This window comes from Saccostrea echinata, unplaced genomic scaffold (genome assembly GCF_033153115.1).
Source record: "Saccostrea echinata isolate AGI-Se365-2 ecotype Australia unplaced genomic scaffold, CSIRO_AGI_Sech_v1 ptg000030l, whole genome shotgun sequence".
NCBI classification, from domain to species: Eukaryota; Metazoa; Mollusca; class Bivalvia; order Ostreida; family Ostreidae; genus Saccostrea; species Saccostrea echinata.
The window spans coordinates 8,551,373-8,577,220 of NW_026889779.1; the positions used below are offsets into that span (position 1 = coordinate 8,551,373).

Sequence of the window (25,848 nt, forward strand, 5' to 3'; positions counted from 1 at the left end):
CCCTGAATCCGCCACTGTGATAGTCCACAGCCACTTGATACTTGCATAATATATGGTGTACATGTACCTTATTTTAAAAATATTTTCTTATTTGATCTCTGTGAATATCTTTCTAACAAAAGTTTTATGGGTGCATTGATGCATATGCAATTCATTTTTTAAAAGGTTATACAAGGAAAACAACTTTGAAATAATTGTTTGAAATGATTGTTTAATGAATAAAAATTAAAGATGATCACATTCTATTTATTTCCTGTTCTTCTCAATGCATTGAATGATTTTTACCCGATGCTCAGTATTGTTCCTGTTTTGTTACTTCTGAGCTCTACTTTATTATTCTTAAGGAAATTTTTTTTCAAAAATAAAATTCCAACAAAAGTCGGATAGTTCGACAGAAATTTAGTACGAGTAATAAATGATAGATGAAGCTTACTAAAATATGTTGTTTTTGTTGGATGTCATTGTCTGCAATACTTGTATAGTGTGCATGCTAAATCCAGAAAAAAAGTCTAGCTGTCTTATACCGAACTACTGATCATTTTGAATTATACCTTATCAGGTTGTTAAAAAATATGAAAATATTTTCGATACCGACTTATCTAGAGCATACACATTGACTGTAACTTCAAATTAAATTCTTTCAACTACAATGTACTTCGAGGGAACATCCATCATGCCCTAAACAAACTTGATAACTTATTTATATTATTAAATATAAACGATTGAGAGTTCATGTTCATTTGTTGTAAAGTTTTACAATGTAAACTTAATTCGCTGTATCACATATGTATTTTAAAGTAAAACACAGTGAAAGGAATGTTTGGGTATAATTTATGCACAGCGATAAACACCATTTCCAGTCATTTAAAAAAACACCTTGCACGCAGCATTAAATATAGTAGAACTTCATACCGGAAGTAGAAGAGTCCCACGCAGAAACAAGATGGCAAAGATTGTTGTTACTGTGCTAATGATGTTGGAGTTCCTTAAATTTCTCAGTAAGTTGATCCTAGATCTTCAAAATTTGTCTCATCTTTTCCTGTGGGCCTTTGTTTTAATTATTGTTAAAGACTTAGAGTTCAGTTCTTTTTCACATTAGCGAAAAGAAATATGTCACTGACGTTACTGACAATGTTAATTTTTACCTTACAGGTTGCCAGAATATCGTTACCTCTGAAATTGGATCTGATACCTGCATTTCGTTTTGGAAGCCTTCGATGACCTATGGAGATAAAGTGATCATTATGAGAGACAAAGCACAACTCTGTGTAAAATATAGTAATCAGAATATATTACTAGATTCAAATTATTGGAATAGGAATCCGATGTTTTCTTGCAACGAGAGCAGTGTGCAATTAGCCGTTTGTTTTACAAACACCCAGATCTCCGATGCCGGTGCATTTTATATGGCCAATGAAAGCAGCAGTTTTCCAATAGAAAATTATACTCTTAATGTTGAATGTAAGTATCCAAACACAAACCGTTGAAAACAAATCCAAATACTAAGAATTTTGAATAATATACGTCATTTATCAACAATAAATAGTGTTTCATAACTAAACAATAACAAATCTGTAAAGTATCCGAAGATATAAAATATTTATTGTAATCTTTGAGTCAATGCAATTAAAATTAGATGTTCCGAATCCTCTGTGTAAGCGGATTCGGAACATCTAATTTTAACTATTGTCTTTGATTGTAAAAAATGTTAAACAAATACAGGATGCCACGCGAAATATATATCAATCATTCAACCAAATGAAACTCGTTGTTCATTTTTTTTCCTTTTGTTTTTAATTTTTAAAAAAATTTATTCATATATTTTTTAAATGATATTTTATTATTATTAATGCTCAAAATATCAACACAGATTTTTCAGTCTAAATCTTATCATATATATTGCCTTTTTTATTCACAAAGTAAAATGAAACAAGCATTCTGAGAGTATTGCATTAGCAATACTAGTCCCCTACCGGCAAGTGTAACCTGGTTCCCGTTAAAAATTGAAAATGCCATAAATCCGTCAAAAATCAATGAAGCGGAACGAAATTCAAAATTGATCTATAAATCATCAAGGTAAAGTCACATACCAAAAATCAGCTCAATATCTGCAAGCATTTAGAAAAAAATGCGGAAAACCCTGAAAAATTGAAAAGGTCATAATTCCGTCAAAAATCATTGAAGCGGGACGAAATGTAAACTTGGTCTGTAACTCATCAAGATACACTCATATACCAAAAATCAGCTCAATATCTGCAAGCGTTTAGAAAAAAAAGTGCGGAAAACCAAGTGGGACAGACTGACAGACAGACAGAGGGACAGACAGACAGACAGACAGACGGACGGACGGACGGACGGACGGACAGACTCAGAGGAGACCTATAGTCCCCTCCGGTTTTACCGGTAGGGGACTAATAATGAAGTGATGAAAAAGCAGAAAAAGATATTGAGGTTAAAATATACCTCATATTACCATAGAATTTATTAATATTAAGCCTGTTTTCCTCTGCAGAAGTTAAGTATGACAAAAACAAAATTCAAGGTATTTTGGTGCAGTTGCAAACAAAAATATGCAAGATAATCATGCAAGGAAAACAATTAAGTCACGATCATAGGCATTCCCGATCTTAATTTGCTAATAAAAATATAAACGTAACACATAAATGTTAGAAAACGCGAGATTGCGACGGACATTCTGCAAGATTCAACCTGATTTCATTTTGTTTAACTGAGAAATATGTACATAAGAATTAAATCTATGATTAATTTAAATGACACAATTACAGATTATTTTAACTGTAATGTTGGTGTTCGCCAAGGTGATAACCTTTCACCTTTTTTATTCACCTTATATATTAATACAATGTAACCTGAAAAAGTTTCTCTTAGACAAAAATATTTTTGGTTTGCAAAGCATAACAGATGCTATTGAAGAAGAATTATATGTATATCTTAAGCTTTTTATTTTGTTATATGCAGATGTTACTGTTATCATGACTGACACAGATGTAGATCTGTAAAATGCTATGAATGCTTCTTATTTGTATTTTTCACAATGTAAACTTGATGTTAATGTTAGTAAGACAAAGATTTTAATATTTTCTAAAGGACCTATGTCAAAAAGGTATTCTATCATAAGTATCTATGGATAAAATTTTCACATTCAGGCTCATTTGGAAGGCCAAAACATTTAAGTAAACAAGCACAGAAAGCAATGTATCGTATTATAAGGAAGATAAGACACAAATTGACAATTAACTTACCAAATGAATGTCAATAGATCTTTTTGATAAACTAATTACTTGTTGTACCAATTTTGACTTATGGCTGTAATATTTGGGGGTTGAAAACCTACTGTTAAAATTTGGAACTTCAAACCACCACAGCCCAATTGAGATTGGTAGATGGTCAATTATTCCATTGGATGAAAGGCTATGTATCAAGAATTCAGGGCAAATAGCAGACGAATTCCATTTCATTGTAGAATGTAAAAAATTGAGTAGTATTAAGAAAGAATCTTTTACACCCCATATTTTGTAAAACGCCAAAATCCACTTAAAAAATTACTGAAATTATGTCAATTACAAATTATAAATCTTCAAAAAATCTCTGTATATTCATATCTAAAATAAACGATATAGTTTGTCCTCCGTAATTTGTGTCCCCATTCCTTTCCTTTCTGTTTTCATTGTGTTTGTTGCTATATTTTGTACACATGTATGTCTCTCATTTATGTTATTATATCATAATGTATTTGATTTTTTTCACAACTGAACCATGACGACTTATATTGTACATCACATATCACTGTTTGATAGTTTGAGTGTATAATAAATGAACTCTAAGAGCTTCCGATGTCTGAGTAAAGCCCGAATTAGGCGAGAAATTCTCACAACTAGTCAGTAAGTGCCCCTAAGCGACCAAAAGTAAGTACCCCTTATTGTAACGATTTAAAATTATGTTTTCTAAGCTAAAAATACAAGCACCATATACAGGTCATATCCTTTCGGACCACTATCTCCGGTTTTGGATATTGTCAGTACTTTGGTCAGACACATTGAAAACCACTCAGAAAAAACAATAAGCCGACTTAACGGACCAATCAGCTTCAGCTCTAATTGGGCAACTTAATTCAATGCTGGCTTATCGATTGTAAGGAAAAACTTTTTTGTCACCCAAATTTTTCCATTACTAAAATAACCTCAAATTCATTCCATGTTTCTTTATAATAATATAATGTTTACTTGTCAACGCGTAACAACCACTTTTGATCTCAAATGACTGAATAAATGACAATAAATTTGCAAAGGTGGGGTTAAAAAGCCGCCAAAACCGAAACGAATGGCTCAGTATCAGAGCGTGCATATTTACATGTATTAGGGACAATACAATACGCAAGTTTCGAGATTATCTCCCTTGGTGCGCTCTTTCGTTACGGAGGGGAGTTTTGTTTCCGCGTAAGCAGGCAGATGGGACAGTTATTTATATATTGGATACATTACATCATCGATGTGCCATCATAACTGATTGTCGGGATGCACTCTTCAACTCGAAATTTACCGAATTAAAGGCTTCAATTTTTTTCTACGAACAAAGAATCGGAACAAAAGAAAATAAAAATCGGAACAAAAGAAAATATCAGTGCATTAGACCTTATTAAACGAGGGAAGAGATACGGATCTCTAATAAATACACACGCATCTGATCATTGTATGTCGGCATTCTGAATGACTATTTCCCTTATTATAACTTCAAAGAGCGCAGTAACTTTTTAGAAAAGGTTTGTACAATCAAAGAATTATTTTTCTTGCAAAGACTATGACGGTTCTTTCGTTTTCAAGTATCCTAATTGAAAGCAAATTGTGTACATATGTATAGTAGAGCTTTATAAAAAAAATCAAAATGATCATTGCTTAGCACTATCATCTTTCTATAACATTAAATGAATTTTAAAAGCCATACCCATCGTTCATTTATTTATGCACTTTTGTATACATTAGCAACCTATCCCACTTCCATGCTGGTATGGATACTTTTTGCGCCTCTATCGTAGGAGAGTTACAATCTCGAAACTCGCATATTATAAGGTGTCTCAGGCTATCATGGAAATTACATGTAGTTTCTTTGAATAGACTGAAAATAAAACACACATACATGTATATAGTAAAAGAACTTGTTAAATCTTGATCCGTATCACTGTAACAATTATGTAATTTTACTTTTGCTTGATCTAACGAGTTAAAATGGTGTATATATATTCGCGAAGTGAAAGTGAAACTATACCACTGCAATGAAAACACCTCCAGACATTACTCACCGTTAACAAGAGTATTTTTATGTGCTTATCTTTCACTTCTGCATGTAGGTATGATCACTTTTGGGAAAGGTATCACAATTTTTTTCAAAAAAAGACTTTTTAAATTTTATTTAATAGCTTTCTTATTAAAAATAATGATCAATTTTCTCATTGTACCTTAGTCATAAAAGAATGATTTTAAACCTTTCTGAAAACTATAAAAAGATACTCCACTGCTGGTCTTTCAAAAAAGACATATCTTCTCAATTCTTTTATGCTTAGAAAGGAAGCACATATGTAAATGTATTATAAAACTAAGTTATTATGATATCACAATTAATTCTAGATCCTCCAAATGTGTCCACAATGAATGAACAGAAAGTAATTGAGGGTCAATATGTTTTTGTCACGTGTAATTACACCGTGGGAAATCCGCCATCTACAACAGTATATTGGACCAAGGACGAGTCATACTTCAGACAAAACCAAAAAACCCTCAGCATAACAAACGTTTCAAGAAGTGATTCGGGGACATACGTGTGTTTTGCAGAGAACACTTACAGTAGCGGAAGGAAAGGAATCTCCAATAACACACTGCAGCTAGATGTACAGTGTATGTTGAATAAGATTTCAATCCAAAATCCCATTTTTTGATATTATCTTTTTCTTTTAGTTCTACTTGTCAGAGACAAGAAGAGCTTATGTGATAGTAAGGTGTCCGTCGTCCGCCCTTCTGTCTGTCTGTCGTCTGTAAACTTTTTTTTCAAAATGCTCCTCCTACAGTTTTGGACTGATTTCTATATATAACTGGACACACGAGTAGACTACACTGAGATACATAATTCTGTCTATTGTTTTTCGTAATTTTATTTTGATGAACAGTGGTTACCATAGTTACTAAAAGTAGAAATTTCTGTGGAATTCATTCAAAAGGCTACTGTTACAGTTTTGGTCTGATTTCAATATAACTTGCCACAAAAATGGTAAACCTTAACCAAGAATCATTATTCCATTTATTGCTGTTGAATAGTTTCAAGTCCAAGTGCTACTTTTTTCCTTTCTTATAAGTACAAACCAGTAGAGCTACAGTCTCGTCAGAGACTTCTGGTTTTATATTATTGTATTGTGTCAGTTGTTGGATACAATTTTTAAAATTTAAATTAATCAACTTATTCGAAAAAATAAATTCATGAAGACTTACCAAGAATTAATTGAGTATTATGGAAGTTTCATTACCTTTCCTGGTGATCAAGTTTTGTAGAGTTGGATAAAAATACAAATTCTATTGACATGTATAATTTTCAGAAGCAATTGTAGTGCGTTGATCGCCTATTTTTGAGGTCTAGCTAAACCAAGAATTCAAAAGAAAACTTGTATTCAATGGAAAAAATGATGAAATCATAGTATGAAATAAATGTTTTTACAGATCCTCCCACAATATCTCTACTTACAACTCAGAAACCAGTAGAGGGGGATGACCTTACTGTGGTTTGTAACGTCACTGAAGGGAATCCCAGCTCTGTCACACAGATAAGATGGACCCGATCAGGCTACGGATTCTTACAAAATGGGAAAATATTGAGCTTAACAAGCATACAGAGATCACAATCCGGAAGCTACACTTGTACAGCTGAAAATACTTATTTCAGTGGAACCAGAGGGAGAGATACACAGTCCATGACGATTGATGTAGAATGTAAGTTATGGGCTCTTTAAGATAATTGTTTTAAAGACGATAGAATTTACTATTTTTCAGGCCTTTATTTTTTACAGATCCTCCAAAAGTTTCAGCATTTTCTAGTCAGTATCCTGTGGAATATAATAATCTAATTGTAAGCTGTGTTGCAAATAACGGAAACCCTTCGAGCACACTCTACTACTGGACAAAATCGGAAGACGATGATTTTCAACAGAATAATACCAAATTAAGTCTGTACAGTATAGACAGGAATCAGTCGGGAACTTATATATGTACTGCAGAGAATACTTACACGTCTGGATCAAAAGGCAGCGACTCTAAACAACTTGTGGTCGATGTTCAATGTGAGTGATGTTTTGCAATAATCTGTTAGGTATCATATTGACATACTGAGCCAAACCTGTAAGGAATATAGATTTAAATTGCCGTTGCTTTAGCATCACACATCTCAGATTTTGTATTTCCTTTCCAAGTTGTACCTTTTTAAAAGAAAAGTTAAATTGTTCAAGATACGTGCACGTGATTCTAATTACCAAAGTGAGCTCTTTAAAAAACCTTAAAAAGCCAGTCATTGTGTTTTCTATGCAAACATATATGTTTCTTATCCTTATTGTTTGGCCTCAAAATGTTATCTCATTAATAAAATAATAGCGTTTTGATATAATTTTGATACCTTAATTGAACTGAATTTATGAAAATTTTGATATTTATAAACAATAAATAATAATAAGTTGGCGAAATATTGTAGTTATATTCTGATCAGTTGTAAATAACTATCAAGAAAGGTGTTAAAATTTGAATAAAAGTAATTAAATTCTCACCAATATTTGTGGGTTAACTTTAAGAATGAAAATTTATAAACAGTATTTAAAAACATTATTTCATTCTTAGCTAATTTTGTCTATTATAGCATATAGAATGCCCCATGATGTGCTAAAAAATCCTCTTGAGCTTTCTATTCAGAGTAGGATGCAATAAATTTCATTCGTTTACATGTCATTTAGACCCTCCATTGGTATCCACAATCGCTGATATAAGACCAGTGGAGCAAGACAACGTCAGGGTGCAATGCAACGTCATCAAAGGAAATCCGTCCTCAACTAATGTCTTTTGGACCAAATCAGGAAGTTCCAGTCCCATACAGTCTGGCTATACTCTTGAATTAAATTACATTAGAAGAGGGAACTCAGGAACATACTACTGTGTCGCAGAAAATTCGTATATTGGTGGAGGAAAAGGCAGAACAACCCAATCATTCCTTGTGGATGTTTTGTGTACGTTAATTTTGTTCCTCTCAGTCATAAATACCGGTATTAAGTATTGCTTAACGCTCTTCATCTCTCACACAAACGATCCCGCGCACATGCACACTGTACGAGTCGAAAAAAAAAAAGGGAAACAAGACTATTTATTTCAATATATTTAAATCAAGCATCAGTATCACTGAATATCCCCATATTTACTCCACATTTCCAAATACAAAGAATTCAAAAGAAAATTCCATTCGATTGTCGATATTACCTTACTGCTATTTTCAATTTTTCGGTAGTAAAAGGTATACGAAGCAAACATGAAATAAACACATGTAAAACAATACATGTACATGTGTATGATTTTTTAAAGCATTTTAAAATGTTAAATTACATTCTATATTCATTTCGCTGAAGCCAATGATTTGCAATAATGACTTAATCATGAAATGTATATCCTATAGAAAAAATAACTCAAGAGTAGTCCAAGCCTTCAATTTTAAAGTTTCATCTGCAATCATTGAATGATCATATTTTCAAAAAATCTTCCACGTTTGCTTTGAAAAAGACAATACATGTACATATAATTTATTCTGTATAGATGGACCTACGCTTAATGGACAGACATTGACGATCTCTGAGGGACAACGGGCCCAGATGTCCACCACGGTGACCAGTAACCCGGCCTCAAGCGTATCCTGGTTCAGGGGCAATGATAAACTTTATACCCAGGGTTCTGTCAGTGGGATTTCAACTTACACCATATCAAGGGCTCGGTGTACTGATACTGGGCAATTTAGAGTAGTCGCCAGCAACGGGATCCAAAATAACTACTCGACAGTCGTAAACCTCTATGTCTACTGTACGTACTAATATTAAATTAAGACTGATCTAACATTTTACAAAAGACTCAGTAATAAATACTAGTAATGTTTTCAAATTTCTGCTTCCTATATTTCCCGAATCCTGATAAAACTCTTTCTTGGCAAAGGTTTTTTAGAGCTAAATATTTGTTTCAAATATAAAGTTTCGAACCTTACTTATACGAAATTTGTCATCACATTCTATAAAAAAAAATCATGCATATACATGTATCACTTGACGAAGGGCGAGATCTTTTGTATCTATATTACCATTCAAATTGAACTTTATTTAAAACGTTTTTGGCTGAACACGGAAAAGAGACGCTGTCCTGTTTTGCCACGATATATTTTTAAACCCTTAGTATGCTTTTCCACAAGTCAAAGGTTTTCAGCGCACCCCCGCTCCCCCCTCCCATTCCATAGATTTCATATGTTCCAAAGATCTCGCTTGAAGGGAAAAAAGTGGTAAAAACTACGAATGGTCTACGGGGAGCATAGCTACCGAAAACCCCTGGTTTTTGAAAAAAAAATTAATCATTACCTTGGAGTACAGTAATACTTTTTTTTATTTTTAAACTTTCAAACGAGGAAGACTAGCTTAATGCATTTATAGGTCACCATTTTAAAATGAATATTTTTATTGTAGGTTCGCCACGTTTAAATTCTTCTGGGAGTTCAGTTTTCGTTCCAATAGGAAATAACAAATACTTGGACGGTGACGTCACCATCTTATCGTATCCACAGCCTAACTACACATTGACACTCCCAAATGGTGCTCCGAATACTCTCATTGATCTCAGTATATCCACCATTTCCACGAACATCTTTCGCATCACACTGCGCAGGTCAAATATCCAGCCAGAGGATCATGGGATATATAAAATGATTGTTTCAAACGCATACGGAACAACAATAATAAATATCTACGTTAATCCTAAAAGTAAATCTAAATAAATATCCACATTGTATGTTAATGTAAAAAGAAAAAAAAAACATTATAATAAATCAATTACAGAACTGTTTTGAAAGGAACACAGTCACTTTTAAAAATATTTTTAGTTCACGATCAATCTTTTTTTTTCTTTAGGTAAACCTTTAAAATCAGATCAAGTACTTGTTTCTTGTGGAAACAGAAAAGCTCACGTAACCTGGCAGTCATCTTACTTTGGTTACGAGGATCAAAATTCATTTGTTCAATACTCGACCAAACCTGATAGTGTAGTCTTTTCTAACGGCTCTGGCATCATTCCTGAAAGAATTAAACAAGAACTTTTGCATGTTACAGTTTCCAGTCTACAAGACAATACGATGTACTTCTTTAGAGTGGTCACCAGTAATAGATACGGGTTCTCTCTGTCAAAGGTTGTCAACTGCACCACGGATACTTTAAACGGTTATCATCATCCGATTCTTTGTTAATTACCTTCGCCAACCAGATTGGAAGAAGGTTATGTTTTGACCTTGTTTGTCTGTCTGGCTTTTCATCTGTTCGCAAGATCAAAAATATTAAGAAATTCTGGTACAAAGGGTACCTTAATCTCTTTTTTGAGTTTAATTCGTGCAAACACAGATGATGGGTTGATGGAGGAAAGGGGTAAGCTGATAAGCATTAAAAGAGAGATAACCCTTCCTTGCAAGCCCAGAAGGTTGAAGTGACTGCTGAGATGTATAAGAAATTATTTCATTTTTTTCTTTTCCGATTTTCTTTATTTTTAAAGACGACGAAATTTAAGTGTAACAATTATTTTTTACAATGCAGTTCTTTTAAACATTTAAATCTAAATTATGGAACAATAATTACAAAAATAACTTCATTGAACTAGTATATTTTTTACATAATTCTAGAAGATACGTCTTCTGCACCCATCGCCATTGGAGCTGTCCTTGGCACCTTGCTAGCTTTGAGCATCGCTGCGGTGGCCTTCATATCATATAATTACTTTCAAGGTACTACTCAAAAACTCAAACATTAACTTATACAATAAAGGATAAATAAAACAATAAAAAGATTCGATGCATGGATTGATATATTTTTTTGACTGATTTTAGATAGGAATTATATGCCCCATGTTTTTTTTTTTAAAAAATCTTACAAGATTTCTACGCTTACTCTAGCAAATATTATTCAAGTTGATATCTTTATGAACTTAATTCTATTAGATATATTCACTTCAAAGAATTTCAAATAATTGAATCAATCATGTATTATATTTAATTACTTTCAAGGCATTACTATAAAACTGAATATAAAGGATAAACAACACAATAAAAAGATTCGATGTATGGATTGATATATATATATTTTTTTTACTGATTTTAAAAACATGTATGTGTACATACTCCATGCAAAGGAAAAATGTTTTTGTTTTCATTTTTCTAGAAAAGAAAGTGAATAAACAAAGGTAATTTACCTGTGCATTGTGCAATTAATTGCTGAAAAAAAACTTTTATAATATGAAAATGTTTAAAATATCTTTAAAGATTTTAAATTTGATATGTTTGAGTATTTTAGTGTTGATCTTACATTCAGATCAGAAGCATATGAAGCGATTGTAAAAAGAAAAAGCAGCTTCAATAATCATATGTATGAAGAATACACCAGACAATATGTAAACGAAGGTAAAAACGTTGAATAAAATTAATTCTGAATTTCTTTTCAAGGTCTTTGAAAATATCCAATTTAAACAGCTACGTTTTTTTAAATACAGGAGATTTGTCAGAATTATCAAAGGAGAATGTGTACACTGCAGAACCTACACCAAAAGACCACGTGGAAGGAGAAAAGCTCTATGAAAACACAACTGATAAAAAGTCCCCGAAAGAGAAAATAAAACCTAAACCAAACCCAAAGCCTAAACCGAAATCTTAACATTTTTATCTCTGCAATAATTTTCGTAATAAGTGCATTTTTATTGTTTTCTTCGAAGTTCATATGTAAATATTTTTATCTTCTAACTTGAGAATTCTTACTTGATCAATTCAAACAAAAGTGAAATTCGGGCGTTTAAAGATCACAGACTTTAAACTACAGAATGTACAAAGATGAATAAAATTCAAAAAATATTTAGATGCAGTGTATTCTGTCCAGATATAACCCTGATACAGGAAAGAAAAAAAAATGATCAAAGCAAATACGGTTTAAAAATGTAATTACATTTAGAGAAATAATGAATTTTTAAATAATAATCAACTGTATATTTATTCAACATACTTCTAAAATGTGCTTCAGGATCTAATGAATCCATATACATGTACTATTTTTCATTCTCTATACTCACGCATGATATATTTATCACCAATCTCTATATACAATTGTACAAATTAATAAATTCAGTTCAGTTCTAACAATCAGGCTTTTTTAAAATGGTAATTGGATTTGTCCTATATCTTTTCATTTGTATTACGGTGCACAAGGGAATGATAAGAAACGACATAATTATATGTATATGATTATGAAGCTCAGGGTGATCGAAGGTGTTACTGGTGATGAAGAATTTGAAAGTTTATTTGATGGATGGATAATCTCTCCCAATAAGCTTGTTTATAGGATTTCAGAGATAGGATACTTTTAATTCTTACTCATTTGAATAAATTCTAGAAATTTCTGTTACGATCCTTTTTTCGAAGTTCTGATTTCACATTTTTTATATTCTTTGATTTAGTCAGATCGAATAAAAATGTTATTATTGAATATTTAATGTATTCTGCTTAGAATAAAAATACTTTAAATGTATTTATTTGGCGTGTACAGAAAGGACTACACTTGGTAATGGCTAATATCTGTCCCCAAAATCAAACTTTGATGGGGGAAATCTGACAGTATGTTCTAAGCCAGGAGAATATAGGCATACTTCCAATTTTTTAACATGTTAACGCTTATCTTGATTAAGCGCTTTCTGAATATGCTTTATATATGAATATAGCGATGTACTAGATTCAGTATAAAAGCTGCTTTCTGCGACAACATAAGCAGCCAAATGTAATAGGTTTCCAGTAATAGATGCGCAAAAGCTTTGAGTATGTATTTATAAGGAATAGTGGGTCCTTGATCAATGTTTTTCCTAATTGAAAAATGTGAATTTATACGCATACTTCAAGGATTAACTTTCAAAAATATTGAACGACTGACTCATATGCAAAAATTATGCCAGAGTATGAAGAAATTGTCATTTCTGCCTTCTTAAATTTGGAGATTTTACATAAAATTTACGTTAATTTTAAAAGAAATATCAAAGAAAATTGTGCTTAATTGAGATTTAATTTTTCACATTATTATTTGTCGCACCATAGCCATTTCCCTCGCCTTGTTCGCCCATCTCCTTACCGGATGACAGTAAATCTACAATGTAACAATACTGGAAACGTAGTTACTGTCATCCTGTAAATTCTTTACAATATGATATCAGGGTGAAGTAAATTCTTTCAAAATGATATAAAACATCCCAAAACCGAAAGTTGTCAGTGTCCTAGCATTGTAATTCATTGTATTCTGGAATGCGTGTACAGCGATGTTTCGTACTGTCACCCGAACTCCCTAGGCGTAGACCAACATCTCTGTTATTTTTGCCAAATCGCAATCGTTACAGGAAGAAAAATCAAGGCGAATTTTTATACTCTTTAGTGCGATCTGCCTGAGAAGGCAAGTGATTTTGAATTACTGTAATTAATTTTTAGCTTCGTTTTATTTTTGCTCTTATTGCGTCTGAGCAAAGGGGGAGTTTCGATAAGGCCCCTCACGAAATTTTATGAAATTTTGATATTTTGTAGAAAAACTCCTTATCTTCCTAAAAATATGACAATAATTTATGTTACGCATTTTCCGGTAACGTGATAATTGAAAATTCGAGTATACCGCCTGTCGTATATTTTTGGAGTAGACATTTTTATAGGGGGAAAGTGGATTTGTTTAAGCGTCAAAATCGTAAATGAAATAGAATTAATATGAATAAAGACAAAAATAAACCAATTTCAACATTTTTTTTTATACGGAAAATGGTAATTCTCTTATGCGAATGTTTTTTAAGGTGCGATATTTTTCTGATGTGTTAAATGTTACTTTTCTTTAAAGGAGGATGAATTTAGTATATAAAACGTAAACATATATAGAAAGTTTTAACATCATAATTAATCGACAGTTTATACATAAACTTTATAATCAATATTTAACATTTTCCCATACGAAAAATGCAAATAAAAGATATGTAGACATGAGATAGGTAAATGTAAAAACGTCATATACAGGTATATGCAATACATTTTCATCAATGAGGTTATACAACTACATGTTTTATGAAAATATACCTTAATATCATAAAATTAAAATTAAATAAAATCTTTTGAAATAAAAAGATTAAACAATGAATGCAACTTTAAATACATACACAAATAAATTTTAGTTTATTTAAAAGCATCATATTGCTACGTAAGCTGGTACATTGTAGGTGAAAGGAAAGAAAATATTTTATCTGGCGGCCGCCACATAATTATATGGCAGCCACTAGAAAAATATATCTGGCGGCTGCCAAATAGTTTTCTTGCGGCCACAACATAAATAACTGGCGGCGACCAGAAACTTATCTGGCGACCGCCACATAAATAACTAGAAGCCGACAAATAAGTTTCTTGTGGTGTAGACATGTAATCTAATAAAAAAAAAATAAATTTAAAGTTATGAGGTGAAGACCTTATGAAGTGAATTTTTGTATAAAGTGTAGATTTGATCTTTGCTAATAAGGCTTGAAACTCCCAGATTTGACTAAGTTGTTGATGTCGTTAAAGGCAGAGATTTTAAGCACCGCCTTCAAAAATACTTGGTCTGTGTACCTCTGTCAATCAAGAGCATTAAGGTATATCACTGGGTGCTACAACTTGATTGGCAAAAACACTACAATTTTATCTGGCGGTCGCTAGATATTTCAATGGCAGGCGCTAGAAACTTATCTGGCGACCGTCAGATAATACATTTTTTTACCTAGCACCTACCGGCTTCAGTATATTGCAATGTATTTGATAATTATGAAATGATTATATAATGATTATGAAACTTAGAAGTATTTGCCCACATAGATCAGCATTATATGTTTTCAGCATAACTGAGAGAATCCCAGCCAGGACTAATTTCCTCTCGCTTCCAAACTCTCCATAGATACTTAAGTTGCTTCACATTGATTTAGAGAGTTTTAGAATTCGTTATTTATGATTTGCTATACCAGAGCGCAGTTCAAAATACATGTGTAAACCCCAAAGATATGTGTTTAATCCTTAATCAGGCAGACATATGCGCCTAGACACCAAGACTTAAAACAACCCACGTTCCCTATATCAACCACACGGAAATATATGGGCACTTCTCTAGCATGTTGGAGCGTGGATTTCTATTTACAAGGAAATACATATTTGTTCAGTCAGTCGGAAAATGTAAGAAAGATCCAGCATCTGAACCATGCTTGGTAGTGAGCAATCCTAGATGCATCATCAGTGCAAGTTTGGTCACGATAGGGCTTATAGTTATGTAAGACCGATACCCGCTTCAAAATCTTTAACCTGCTCACTCATTAAGGAAATGTAGGTCATATCCAGCATCTGAAGCAATCTAGTACTGTGCATCCGAAGATGCATCATGAAGCAAGTCTGGTCAACAAGTGCTTACAGATGCTCTCTCCGAAAATTTAAACCTGCTTTTAAAACATTTACCTGGACATTCTTTGGCTGAAAATCCAGCATCTGAAACCTGACTGGTGACAAGGAAACACGCTGGATCAGGTGACTCTGATTAATATCTATTAGGGCATACATATATTTGGAAAAAAAATCTTCTTCAAAAACTTTAACCTGGAACACGGATGCCGACGGAATTACAAAAGTTCCCCCAACTTCGAGGAGGTGAGCTAAAAATGTGACGTTAACGTTATACGTTGGCGACAAAAGAGTATCGAAATGAAGATAGGATACGATAATGTTTTCTACTGTTAAAATAATCGAGAATCTTCTTTTATTTAAACAAATATGCTACTTCTGGCTTGGTATTTTAATACAGAGTCAGATCAAGAAACCAGGAGGTTCTAATTTTAGATATGCAAATTTTATGTAATTTTCAATTTTTGGATATGAAGTGCACACGCGACACTCATCATATGTCAAGAAATTAGTGTGCAGAGTATATCTAATTACTGAACAAATTTAGGTGAGTGTCCCTCATGCACTTCATATTCTAAACATCGATTTATAAATGCCACCCTCTTACATTTTCCCATAAGCCTAATGTTAACGGATTTGAGGATACATCTAAGTATGTATCAGCTACGGTGTGAATTCATCTCATATTAACTTTTGAAATAAAAAAATAACAAAAGTTAACATATTTATCTTGAATTCTAAACTAGTTTTGAAAAAAGAAATTGAAATTTATTTTTATGAAAAAAAGTGGGCCGCTGAGCGGCCTTATCGAAACTCCCCCTTTAAAACGGAGCGAATTCAAAGACAACAAGAGTGATCTCTAACACAACTGTGTCAGGGCAAATATTTAAAACGGAACAAAATCGTTCGCAAATGTGAAGGGGGGGGAAAATATTGTATACAGTGTATCCTTCATTCAAACTTTAAAAGTAAATGATAAACAAACTCGTGATGAGAATTTTTGATTTTTTTCATAATCATGAACTTCATTCTTATTATCCTAATTATACACTTTGGTACTCTATAAAACCAGGACAGTATACTGCTGTCTCGAGAAGAAGTTGGGGGTACGTCTTGAAAAATATGTAGTACATCTCCAGATCCACTGAGTTGGTATTGATTATTATTTTTTGTACTGAAAATACAGCATGGATTTATTAGTTTTTCGACTGAATCGTAAGAGTGTTTTATACGGATCGTGCATTCGGATGGACATAATGAATATTAAAATGATGGACGACAAAGAGAGGGTAAAAGTTTCGGGAAAAGTCTGTTTTTTGAGAAAGATTTCCGAGATATTCTTTACAAAATTTCAATTAAATACAACGAGGAGATATCAACGAATTTCTTTTCTTTCTTTTTTTTTGGGGGGGGGGGTGTTTGTTTCATTTTCTGTTCAACCTTAAAAATAAGATTCTACAGGCTCTTTCTCTCTCTGAAAGTAAAAGTAAGATTTTAAGATAATAAAATAAAAAATGAAATTTTTTTTCATTGAACTTAATGACCGAATTCAACAGATTTAAATTGCTTTCTTAAATAACACATAGTCGTCGGAACCGGGGGGGTTGAGGCTTAGCCCCCCCCCCCACTTTTTTTGCAAAGATAGACATAATATAGGCATTGAACATCGAGGCTTAGCGCCCCCCTTTTTTTTGTTGGTGTAGCACCCCCTTTCAATTTCCTTCCGACGCCTATCTACCATCATTGAGTATACATTTTACTTTTTAATAATGTTTTGATTTCATGGTATCCAGATAAAGGTGTTTTGTCATTAATAATATACATGCACGTTCAAAACATTCGGATGGATTTAATCATTTTTATAAAAATAAAACATGTTTGTATAGATCAAGTCTTACCACCCGACACAGGTAAAGTAAGGGTTTAAATTCCTTCAAAGAAAACCACATGTCATAAAATCAAATTTTTTTATCTACTGGATTTCTGAAATCTAAATGGATTAGAGAGAGTCTTATGCTCAGAATGAACAAAGATACAGGTAGACAATAGGCCTGTTAATTTTACCCACTACATAGATATGTTATAATATATTCTACCTCATGTTTAATCAAATATTCTGTGTATAATGAAGTATAGACTGCCGTGGGTAGTTGTGCATTTCCGTCAATTTGCATCACTCGTAGTGTTTGTTGACAAGATATACAAAGTATGAAAAGGTAAGCCTAAGTATTGAGTTCTAAAAATACTTTGTAAACATGTTTCAAATTCGGCATGAAAATTTACTTTTTATTTACTCTAAATTGAAGGAATGGTGTTTCAAAAGATCACAAAGAGGGGAATTCGGATAGTTTACCAGAAGTTACATTTCAAGATGAGACTTGTTTCTCGCGGACATGGCGATACATTTTGGTCATTTTCCTGTCCTTGTTTATAGGATTGGGGGCAGGGTACTTTGTAGGTCGTGCAATACACACCGAGAGAGATGATACAGTATTCGATAATCACCCCAAACCATTTCATGGTCGGAGGGATCCGCCATCAGTATTCTCCCCGCTTTCAGTGGATGAAATGAAATCAGTTGTTAAGTATTGTGTAGAGGCAAATATAACTAAAGTTTATAATTCTAAATCAAAATCATTCATACCATTTTTGAAAAGGAACAAAATTATTAGCCTCTCTGTTATGCTGCCAAGTAAGGAAGCGGTGCTATCTTATCTGGACGAAAATGGACCTTACCCTGGAAGATACGCCAGAGTTTACGTGGACAAAGCACAGGAAATACCTCCATATTTTGAGGAGTATCAGATAGGACCATTACAACAGCCAAAAATGATACATAAAGTTTTACGTACAGTTACCAACCACGATCGACGACCTCGAAGCTCTGAGGAAGCACTAATAGTCCAGAATGTGGCGACTATGGAGCTTGCAAAATTGAATGAACTGTTTACGAAATGTTTTGATGGTGGCACGGTGAATGCTGCACACCATAATGATAAACGTTTACGAGTCTTTGTTTCCTCGGTGAGTTCTCAGAGAGGTCGAAGCTCGGTTGTGTTTCTTGGTATTCCAGGAAGACTTTCCACTTCCGATATTCTCCCCGTATCTGCCACCGTGTCTCATGCAAGCCTCGACTGGGAGAATTGGAAAGTTCACGACATTTTCTTCTTCCGCCAGGGTCCTTTTGTGAGCACAGATGAACTTTTGGATGCATATAAGAACGGGAGTCTAACTTTATTTACATTGCCTAAAGGTTATAGAGACCAAATAAAAACTTCTCGAGATTATAAGAAGTATAGTAACCAACCTCTGCGTGAAAATGCGTCGAAAAGACCTACAAAGACTGTAGAACCACAAGGACCAAGATATAAAGTGACAGATTATCTTGTTGAGTGGATGGGGTGGTCGTTAGAACTATCGATGAACAACTATCACGGACCAGCAGTATTTAACATTCGTTACAAAGGAGAACTTATCGTTTTCGAGAATTCGTTAAACGACCTTACCCTTCTCTACTCGTCTTTGAACCCTGGAGCAGGTTCAACATTGACAATTTTGAGCGATATGATATTTCGATTGGGTAATTTTCCGAATATCATTCAGGGTTTGGATTGTCCTGAATACGCGACTATACTGAATGTTACAACATTTAGTGAAGGCAGACAAACGCCTTCCTTAAGAGAAGGCATCTGTGTGTTCGAAGCAGATGGACAACGCCCATTATGGCGGCACAATGGGTATGTTAACAGTGGTATGAACGATAATTACCTCAATATCCGCATCCCACTTGGGCTTGGGAACTATGATTACATGATTGATTTCCAGTTTCATCTTGACGGAAAGATGTGGACGTACGCAACTGCCTATGGGAGTTTGTATACTGCTTTCTGGTTCAAAGATGACGACACAGTTGGCTCTAAAAAGTCCCGGACCCAATTTGGCAACAGAGTAGCAGAGCATTCATTGGGAAGTATCCACGATCACCTCTTTGCATTTAAGGTCGATATTGACGTAGTTGGTCGTAATAATACATTTGAAAAGATTCACTGGAGAGGAGGGACGATTTCTGAAGGCATCAGAAGTCAAACAGACAGAAGATCGTCGGATATACCAGGTGTTACCTCTAAATACACAAGATATCTAGAGTATGAGAGGTTAAGCAAAGAAAAAGGTTTAGTGATTGATTCAAAGCCAGTAATCTGGTCTATAATTAACGAGAATAAACAAAATAAATGGGAGAACTTTCGTGGCGTCAAAATCGAACACACTCAAGAGTATCAGGAAGTGCTACCTCCTGATCACCCTGCGATTGTTGCTCTTCCTCATATGAAATATAACTTGGCAGTATCAAAACACCATGACGATGAACAGTTCATTGATTCTTTTCAGTACGACAAACAGCGACTTCATGACCCACTTCATAATTTAGAAAGTTTTCTTAATGATGAAGACATCATCAATTCTGACCTAGTCACGTGGATCTCTGTACACTTTCTTCACCTCCCGAGTGCTGAAGATTTTCCCATGACAACTGGAGCGACACGTGGATTTTTAATCCAGCCAATGAACTTTTTTGGCGAAACAGCTACCTTTGACATGCCACAATACGATATTTATAGAAATGGAACGATTGTGAATGATCCGTATTCAATACACAAACACCATTATGTCTTGCCGGACGACATCGATCGTCCGGACTATGCTTAAGTACATAAATATACGAACGTGGCGTTTTCCCCGAAAACAAATTGCTAATGCACTATTCATAAAAAAAAGTCAGTTATTGAATGCATTAGCAAAGCAAATATTTCCTTCTATATTTTAAGCCATAAAAATGGGATGTTCTACCATGACCTAAATTTCTGAGGATGGGCAGTCATTCAGTATTGTGCTAAACATTTTAGACATGTTCATTTTCAATCAATCAATTCAAAAGCGTACTTAATTTCAGAAATACAAACTTATTCATTGATTTTGAGATAGTTAATTTAAAAAAATACATTTTCGTGTTTTACTATCCATGCAAGTTTGCAGTGGTTCAGTACACAGAGGTCGTATTAGTGCCGTCTATTGATCAATGTCGAATAGAATAATCGTCCATTTTCCTCTTTATTCAGTTCCCTACCGGTAAAACCAGGAACTGTAGGTTTCCCTTTCGTCTGTCTGTCAGTCTGTCCCACATGGTTTTCCGCACTTTTTCCCCAACGCTTGCAAATACTGAGCTGATTTTTTTTTTTTTTTTGGTATGTGGGCGATCCTTGATGAATTACAGACCAAATTTGCATTTTGCTCCCCTTCGATGATTTTTTAATTTAGGACCTTCTTAATTTTTTAGGGGAACCAGATTACATTTACCGGTAGGGGACTAGTATTGGTTATGCTTGATTTCATACCGAGTAATAATTTTTATTTCTATTTTTCTCTCTCGTCTTTTTCAATATTATCAAAGTAATACGCTTTAAAAAATGTGTTTGTTATTTCTTGCAATTTTGTCGTATATTTTCCTCGTTCAATTATTATATTATGTGCAGAATGTTTTATTCTAGCAATTAATTTGCATTCTTCAGATTACACATAGGATTACGTTTACCCTACCTCTTCTCCAAGTGGGATCCAGAAAGGAGATGGGTGAACAAGGCGTGCAGAATTCCTATATCTTCAGATATGTAAAAAATGAAATTCAGTTTGTGAAATTAGTATTTAGAGTAAAGTTCTCTTTATTGAAATTCATGAAATTATGATAAACAAAACTTTTCTGAGGAAAATTTTCTCGGCAAAAATTATTCTGTTATTAAAAAATAATGTGGCACTCGTGGGGATCGAACCCCCCCTAGCAATAAAAATCCTGAGTATCATTTTCCTTTAAGACCAACGCACTAGCCACGACGCCACACAGCTCCTGATGAATAGTGGCATTTAAATCGTGTTTGTGATATGACCCTTGACTAAATGGACTTAAGTATTTCTCAGAAGATGCGAATGTTATGTCATAAAAGTGTATTTTTAAGGTATAGTGGGTCTTTGCTCCATGTTTTTGTTTACCAAAAAATGTATAGTTTGACACAAACTTTGATAATAACCTTTCAAAAAAATGGAGCGAAGACCCACTCATATCAAAAAATTGTGTTATAGTATGAGAAAATGATCCTTTTTGCCCTCTTTAGTGTGTGTATGCTATTTCATAGGCAAATAATGACAATCTTCGTGGGATTTTTGCAAATTGTGGAAATTTTACATAAAGTATACTTTAATGTTAGATGAAATATCAATGAAAATTTTGTTATTGTTGAGATTTAATTTTTCACCTTCATGTTTGTTGCACTATACGCTCGCCTTGTTCGCCCATCTTCTTTTCGAAAAGGTCAGCTCACCTATTTTTTTAATACCCCCCCCCCACTTCCGGAAAAAAGAAAGAAACAAACAAAACGTATCAAACGCAAAAAAGCAAACAAACAAAAAACATGTGGAAGAGGGATGCTGGACACCTCATGGACAAGCCACTTTACTTATATACATATGCATAGGACTCTTCTTATTTACTTACGAGGAGTCTTGTTTCCTGGGGGAGAGCGGTCCAAGGACATAAAAAATTTAGAATATCATCAAAGTTTGCTGCGAATTTACAACTTTTTGCAGAAACTTGGATTTATGACCGACAATCGACCATTGATTGTTTCTTGTGTAACTTTCGATACCTACCGGTATGAAATACACATATCAATGACCTCGAATCTGGAAGAAAATCAAGACCAAAATTGACAATAACAATGGGTTTGAATTTTAAAATCTAAATACGACCTTGAAAGAAACGCATCGAACAATTACGTAAAAGAACACACCAAGACAATAACTGTTGTGGACACATCTTCAGAGAGGATCAAAAGCTAAATAAACATGTTTCCACTGTCTGAGGAAATATTGTAAATAACATCTTGTTTAGTAAGAAAAAAAATCTGTATGTTTTTAATGACGATCTTCTTCAGCTTAACATCAAGTTATTTTTCCTCTTTAAAATCATTGCACTTGTTTGGATAAATGTTAATGAGTCCGTTACATATTGAACGACCTTAAACAAAGAAAGAGACTCACAATGGAGCTGTTATGAAGCTAGGCACAAATATTAGTTTAGCTTAGGATGAATCAGAAGTTGTCAGATTCTCACGACATGGTGCCAGTAAAGGCACTCTGGTTGATATTTCTTGGAATTCTTTGTTTTTTATCATGTAAGTATATTAAATCGCTCGATTTTGTTAAAAAAAATCAAATCTTAAAATAATTATTGCAATTTGTATTTAAGAAGTTTATGATTGTAGCAAACCACACTGTTATCTGGATATTGGTCTGGAATTGGAAAATTGAATGTGTTGACATATATTCAGAAGAGTAAATCATAATTATCATACTTTTTTAATTTTTATTTGTTATTTTCACGGAATTGAGTTTTTACTTTGTATACGGGAACTGATATTGATCTTTAATTGAACTTTACATGTACAAGTTCACATCGAAAAGTTCAATTAATTTATGAAATAGTTCATAACGGTATTTATGAAAATAAAATTATTATTAATTGATAACGATTTCTCAGTCCCATTGCAGTGGTTACCCGGAAAATGTTTTTTTTTCTTCTATATGAACCGCTTCACTTAGATGTAGGATCAGTGTATAAGGAGCACCTGTTAGTGTAGCACTGAGTTTAATCTGTGCATGCAATATATTGTATAATCAAAAATTAGATTCGTTGTTTGTCAACAACAAAATACTCAAAAATCCAAACTCGATGGAACTCCATAATTTCCATGAATATTAGTTTAAGGATTACATACATAAAAGTAGAATGCCCTAGATGAAAACATTTATTTTTATTTCTACCTATAAATCAGGTGTAGAAGCACCATGTTCCACAAAGACTGTAATGAGATGGCCTTTGGTTCCAATGATATGCACACAGGATGTCTTATTGAGCACAGGCGGGAGGTCAATGACATCGTGTCCCCTGACTTTTGTCGACGATTACCCTTACCCCTCCTCCCTAATGCCCTCTGTCAGACTGTCAGGAGGGTCATATATTGACATCCGCCTACCCAGAATACTTAGTAACTCGGATTACGGATTCTCCGCCTTCGTAAACCCTGCCACTCACAATCATAGCTGCATCCTACACTACAAGTCCGACGACGGTCTTTTCGATATGAAGTTCGTTTCCACATCCACAGAAACTCGGGCAACCGTTAGCAAAGTGGAAAATCTGACTGTAACCCATAATACTCTACAGTTGGGACAATGGCAGAAAATCGGCATGGGAGTTGACATATCTCAGGATAAAATCCAGCTTGCAGTTGATATTTCCGTTTTCGATGATGATGATGCGAGTGAAAAGTCCACTTCCGTTAGTGCTACTGAAGATCTTAGCTTCCACACCCCAGGAACTTTGAGAGTGGGTGGATCGTTTGACGGAGAAACATACAGTGGTTTGATATCCTGTGTAAGTCTCATCGAGGAGAAAAAGTTGGATTGTTCTACAGGTTGCTATGATGATGGAACCTGGTCTGGAGGTAAGATTGTTGCATGTTACCAATCATTTTTAATGACAGTTCACAACATTGTGGCATAAGTTAAGAGAAATTTGTTATTTGATATCAATTAATTCACAGAAATTAAATCTAATTTATTAGAGATTCTGATACATTTATAACCAATTAAAGAAATACGTTTCTCCCACTGACTTTGTATGTTTCATGTGATTATTTTCTTAGTTCTCTTACATGTTAAAGAACTCCTAACGAACATTGGTGGTCATGATCTGCGAAGCATTCGATTGGTTAACGTTGAATAAAATACGTGCTCTTTAGTTACCGGATTTGCACCTTATTTCTTATTTTTTAATTGTTAAAAGACACTCGGTAAGCCTCTAAACAATCAAGAACTCGAGTTGGAGAAAAACTCGTAACAATTCAAATTACGAGCTATGGAACCTACTAGTATATAGAAATATTGATGTCGATTGTTGCTTTAAGTATTTCTTTTCTTTTTTGTTACAGTTAATAATATTCGGGATAAAAAGCACTACGGCACTTTCACACCAATTATTTCTGGAAAGGAACCAGTGCAGTCTCCTTTATTCGTTACTTCCGCCGAGACGCTAACCCCCTGCGCATTGCTGTGTTTGAAAAATTACTTTGATTGTGCCTCTATAACATATGACGTCATCACGAAAATATGTTCTCTTTTCTCCGGTTACTTTTTCATTCAGATGCAGAACTGCTCTTCGAGCACCACCCTCTATACACTACAAGCGTATTAGATGTATTATGTTGGGCCTTAGTAGACTGAGGGGCAATACCCCTATTGTACGGATGGTAACCAATATATTACAAATCTGTTTTGTTATCTGTAGTTTTTAGTATTTAATGACATTTAATAATGCAAAATATGAACCGAAAACGTGTCTTTGATGATTTTTCCCCTCATGAGCAAATTATAATCCTATATAAATGTTTTGATATGTAAAATTTGTGAACTAAAATTATGTAAAATATTTTCCTAAATTATATAAAATTGTGCTATACAAAAAATGTATGTACATGGAAAAAAGAATTAATAAATTGATTTAACCACAACATTATTTTTTTTTTAATTATTCAAATGCCTTTCTCACTGAAAAGCTATGCGGTTACCGCCACTTTTTTTTTTACCTAAGCCACACCAATTTAATTTCTTGGTCTTCGGATTTTCGACAGAAAAAATTGAGGCGAGTGAGCGATTTGAAAATTTTAGAATTAAAAAAACTGAAAGAGGGTGTTGCAGAAACTTGTGATTATTCCCTAAATCGAGAAGGACATTTAAATACCCACGACGCATAAAGAGTTATCTCTAAATATAGATAATGCTACGTACATGGCTTTATTTATACGACGGGTATGTCCAGCTTGTTATAACGAAACATTTCACATTTTATGTTAATATCATGTTATCATAGTTTTTCCTAAATAGACTCGCACATCGAAAAATGTACTGTAAAAAGCGTGCGTTAATATTTTTCAAATTATACAAATGTGTCCAATAATTACGCTATTTATGCAATACCCAAGAAATTCCATTGAG

General features: G+C 33.7%; 3 protein-coding genes across 3 annotated transcripts; all 3 read left to right on the forward strand.

Annotated features, from left to right (window-relative positions):
* The first annotated feature begins 949 nt into the window (after window positions 1–949).
* On the forward strand, window positions 950–11,081 carry LOC133196168 (hemicentin-1-like). The gene is made up of 10 exons (XM_061332098.1): window positions 950–998; window positions 1,153–1,461; window positions 5,643–5,909; window positions 6,723–6,992; window positions 7,070–7,339; window positions 8,000–8,269; window positions 8,847–9,107; window positions 9,755–10,048; window positions 10,196–10,501; window positions 10,954–11,081. The coding sequence occupies exons 1-10, from the start codon at window positions 971–973 to the stop codon at window positions 11,079–11,081; spliced, it is 2,403 nt and encodes an 800-aa protein (XP_061188082.1). The 5' UTR covers window positions 950–970.
* Window positions 11,082–17,952: 6,871 nt separating this feature from the next.
* On the forward strand, window positions 17,953–20,674 carry LOC133196169 (membrane primary amine oxidase-like). Its single transcript, XM_061332099.1, has 2 exons — window positions 17,953–17,960; window positions 18,051–20,674. The coding sequence occupies exons 1-2, from the start codon at window positions 17,953–17,955 to the stop codon at window positions 20,449–20,451; spliced, it is 2,409 nt and encodes an 802-aa protein (XP_061188083.1). The 3' UTR covers window positions 20,452–20,674.
* A 2,205-nt stretch (window positions 20,675–22,879) lies between these two features.
* Window positions 22,880–25,048, forward strand: LOC133196170 (uncharacterized). Its single transcript, XM_061332100.1, has 4 exons — window positions 22,880–22,918; window positions 23,058–23,127; window positions 23,628–24,299; window positions 24,786–25,048. Exons 1-4 carry the CDS (start codon window positions 22,880–22,882, stop codon window positions 25,046–25,048), a joined length of 1,044 nt encoding a protein of 347 aa, XP_061188084.1.
* Window positions 25,049–25,848: the final 800 nt, after the last annotated feature.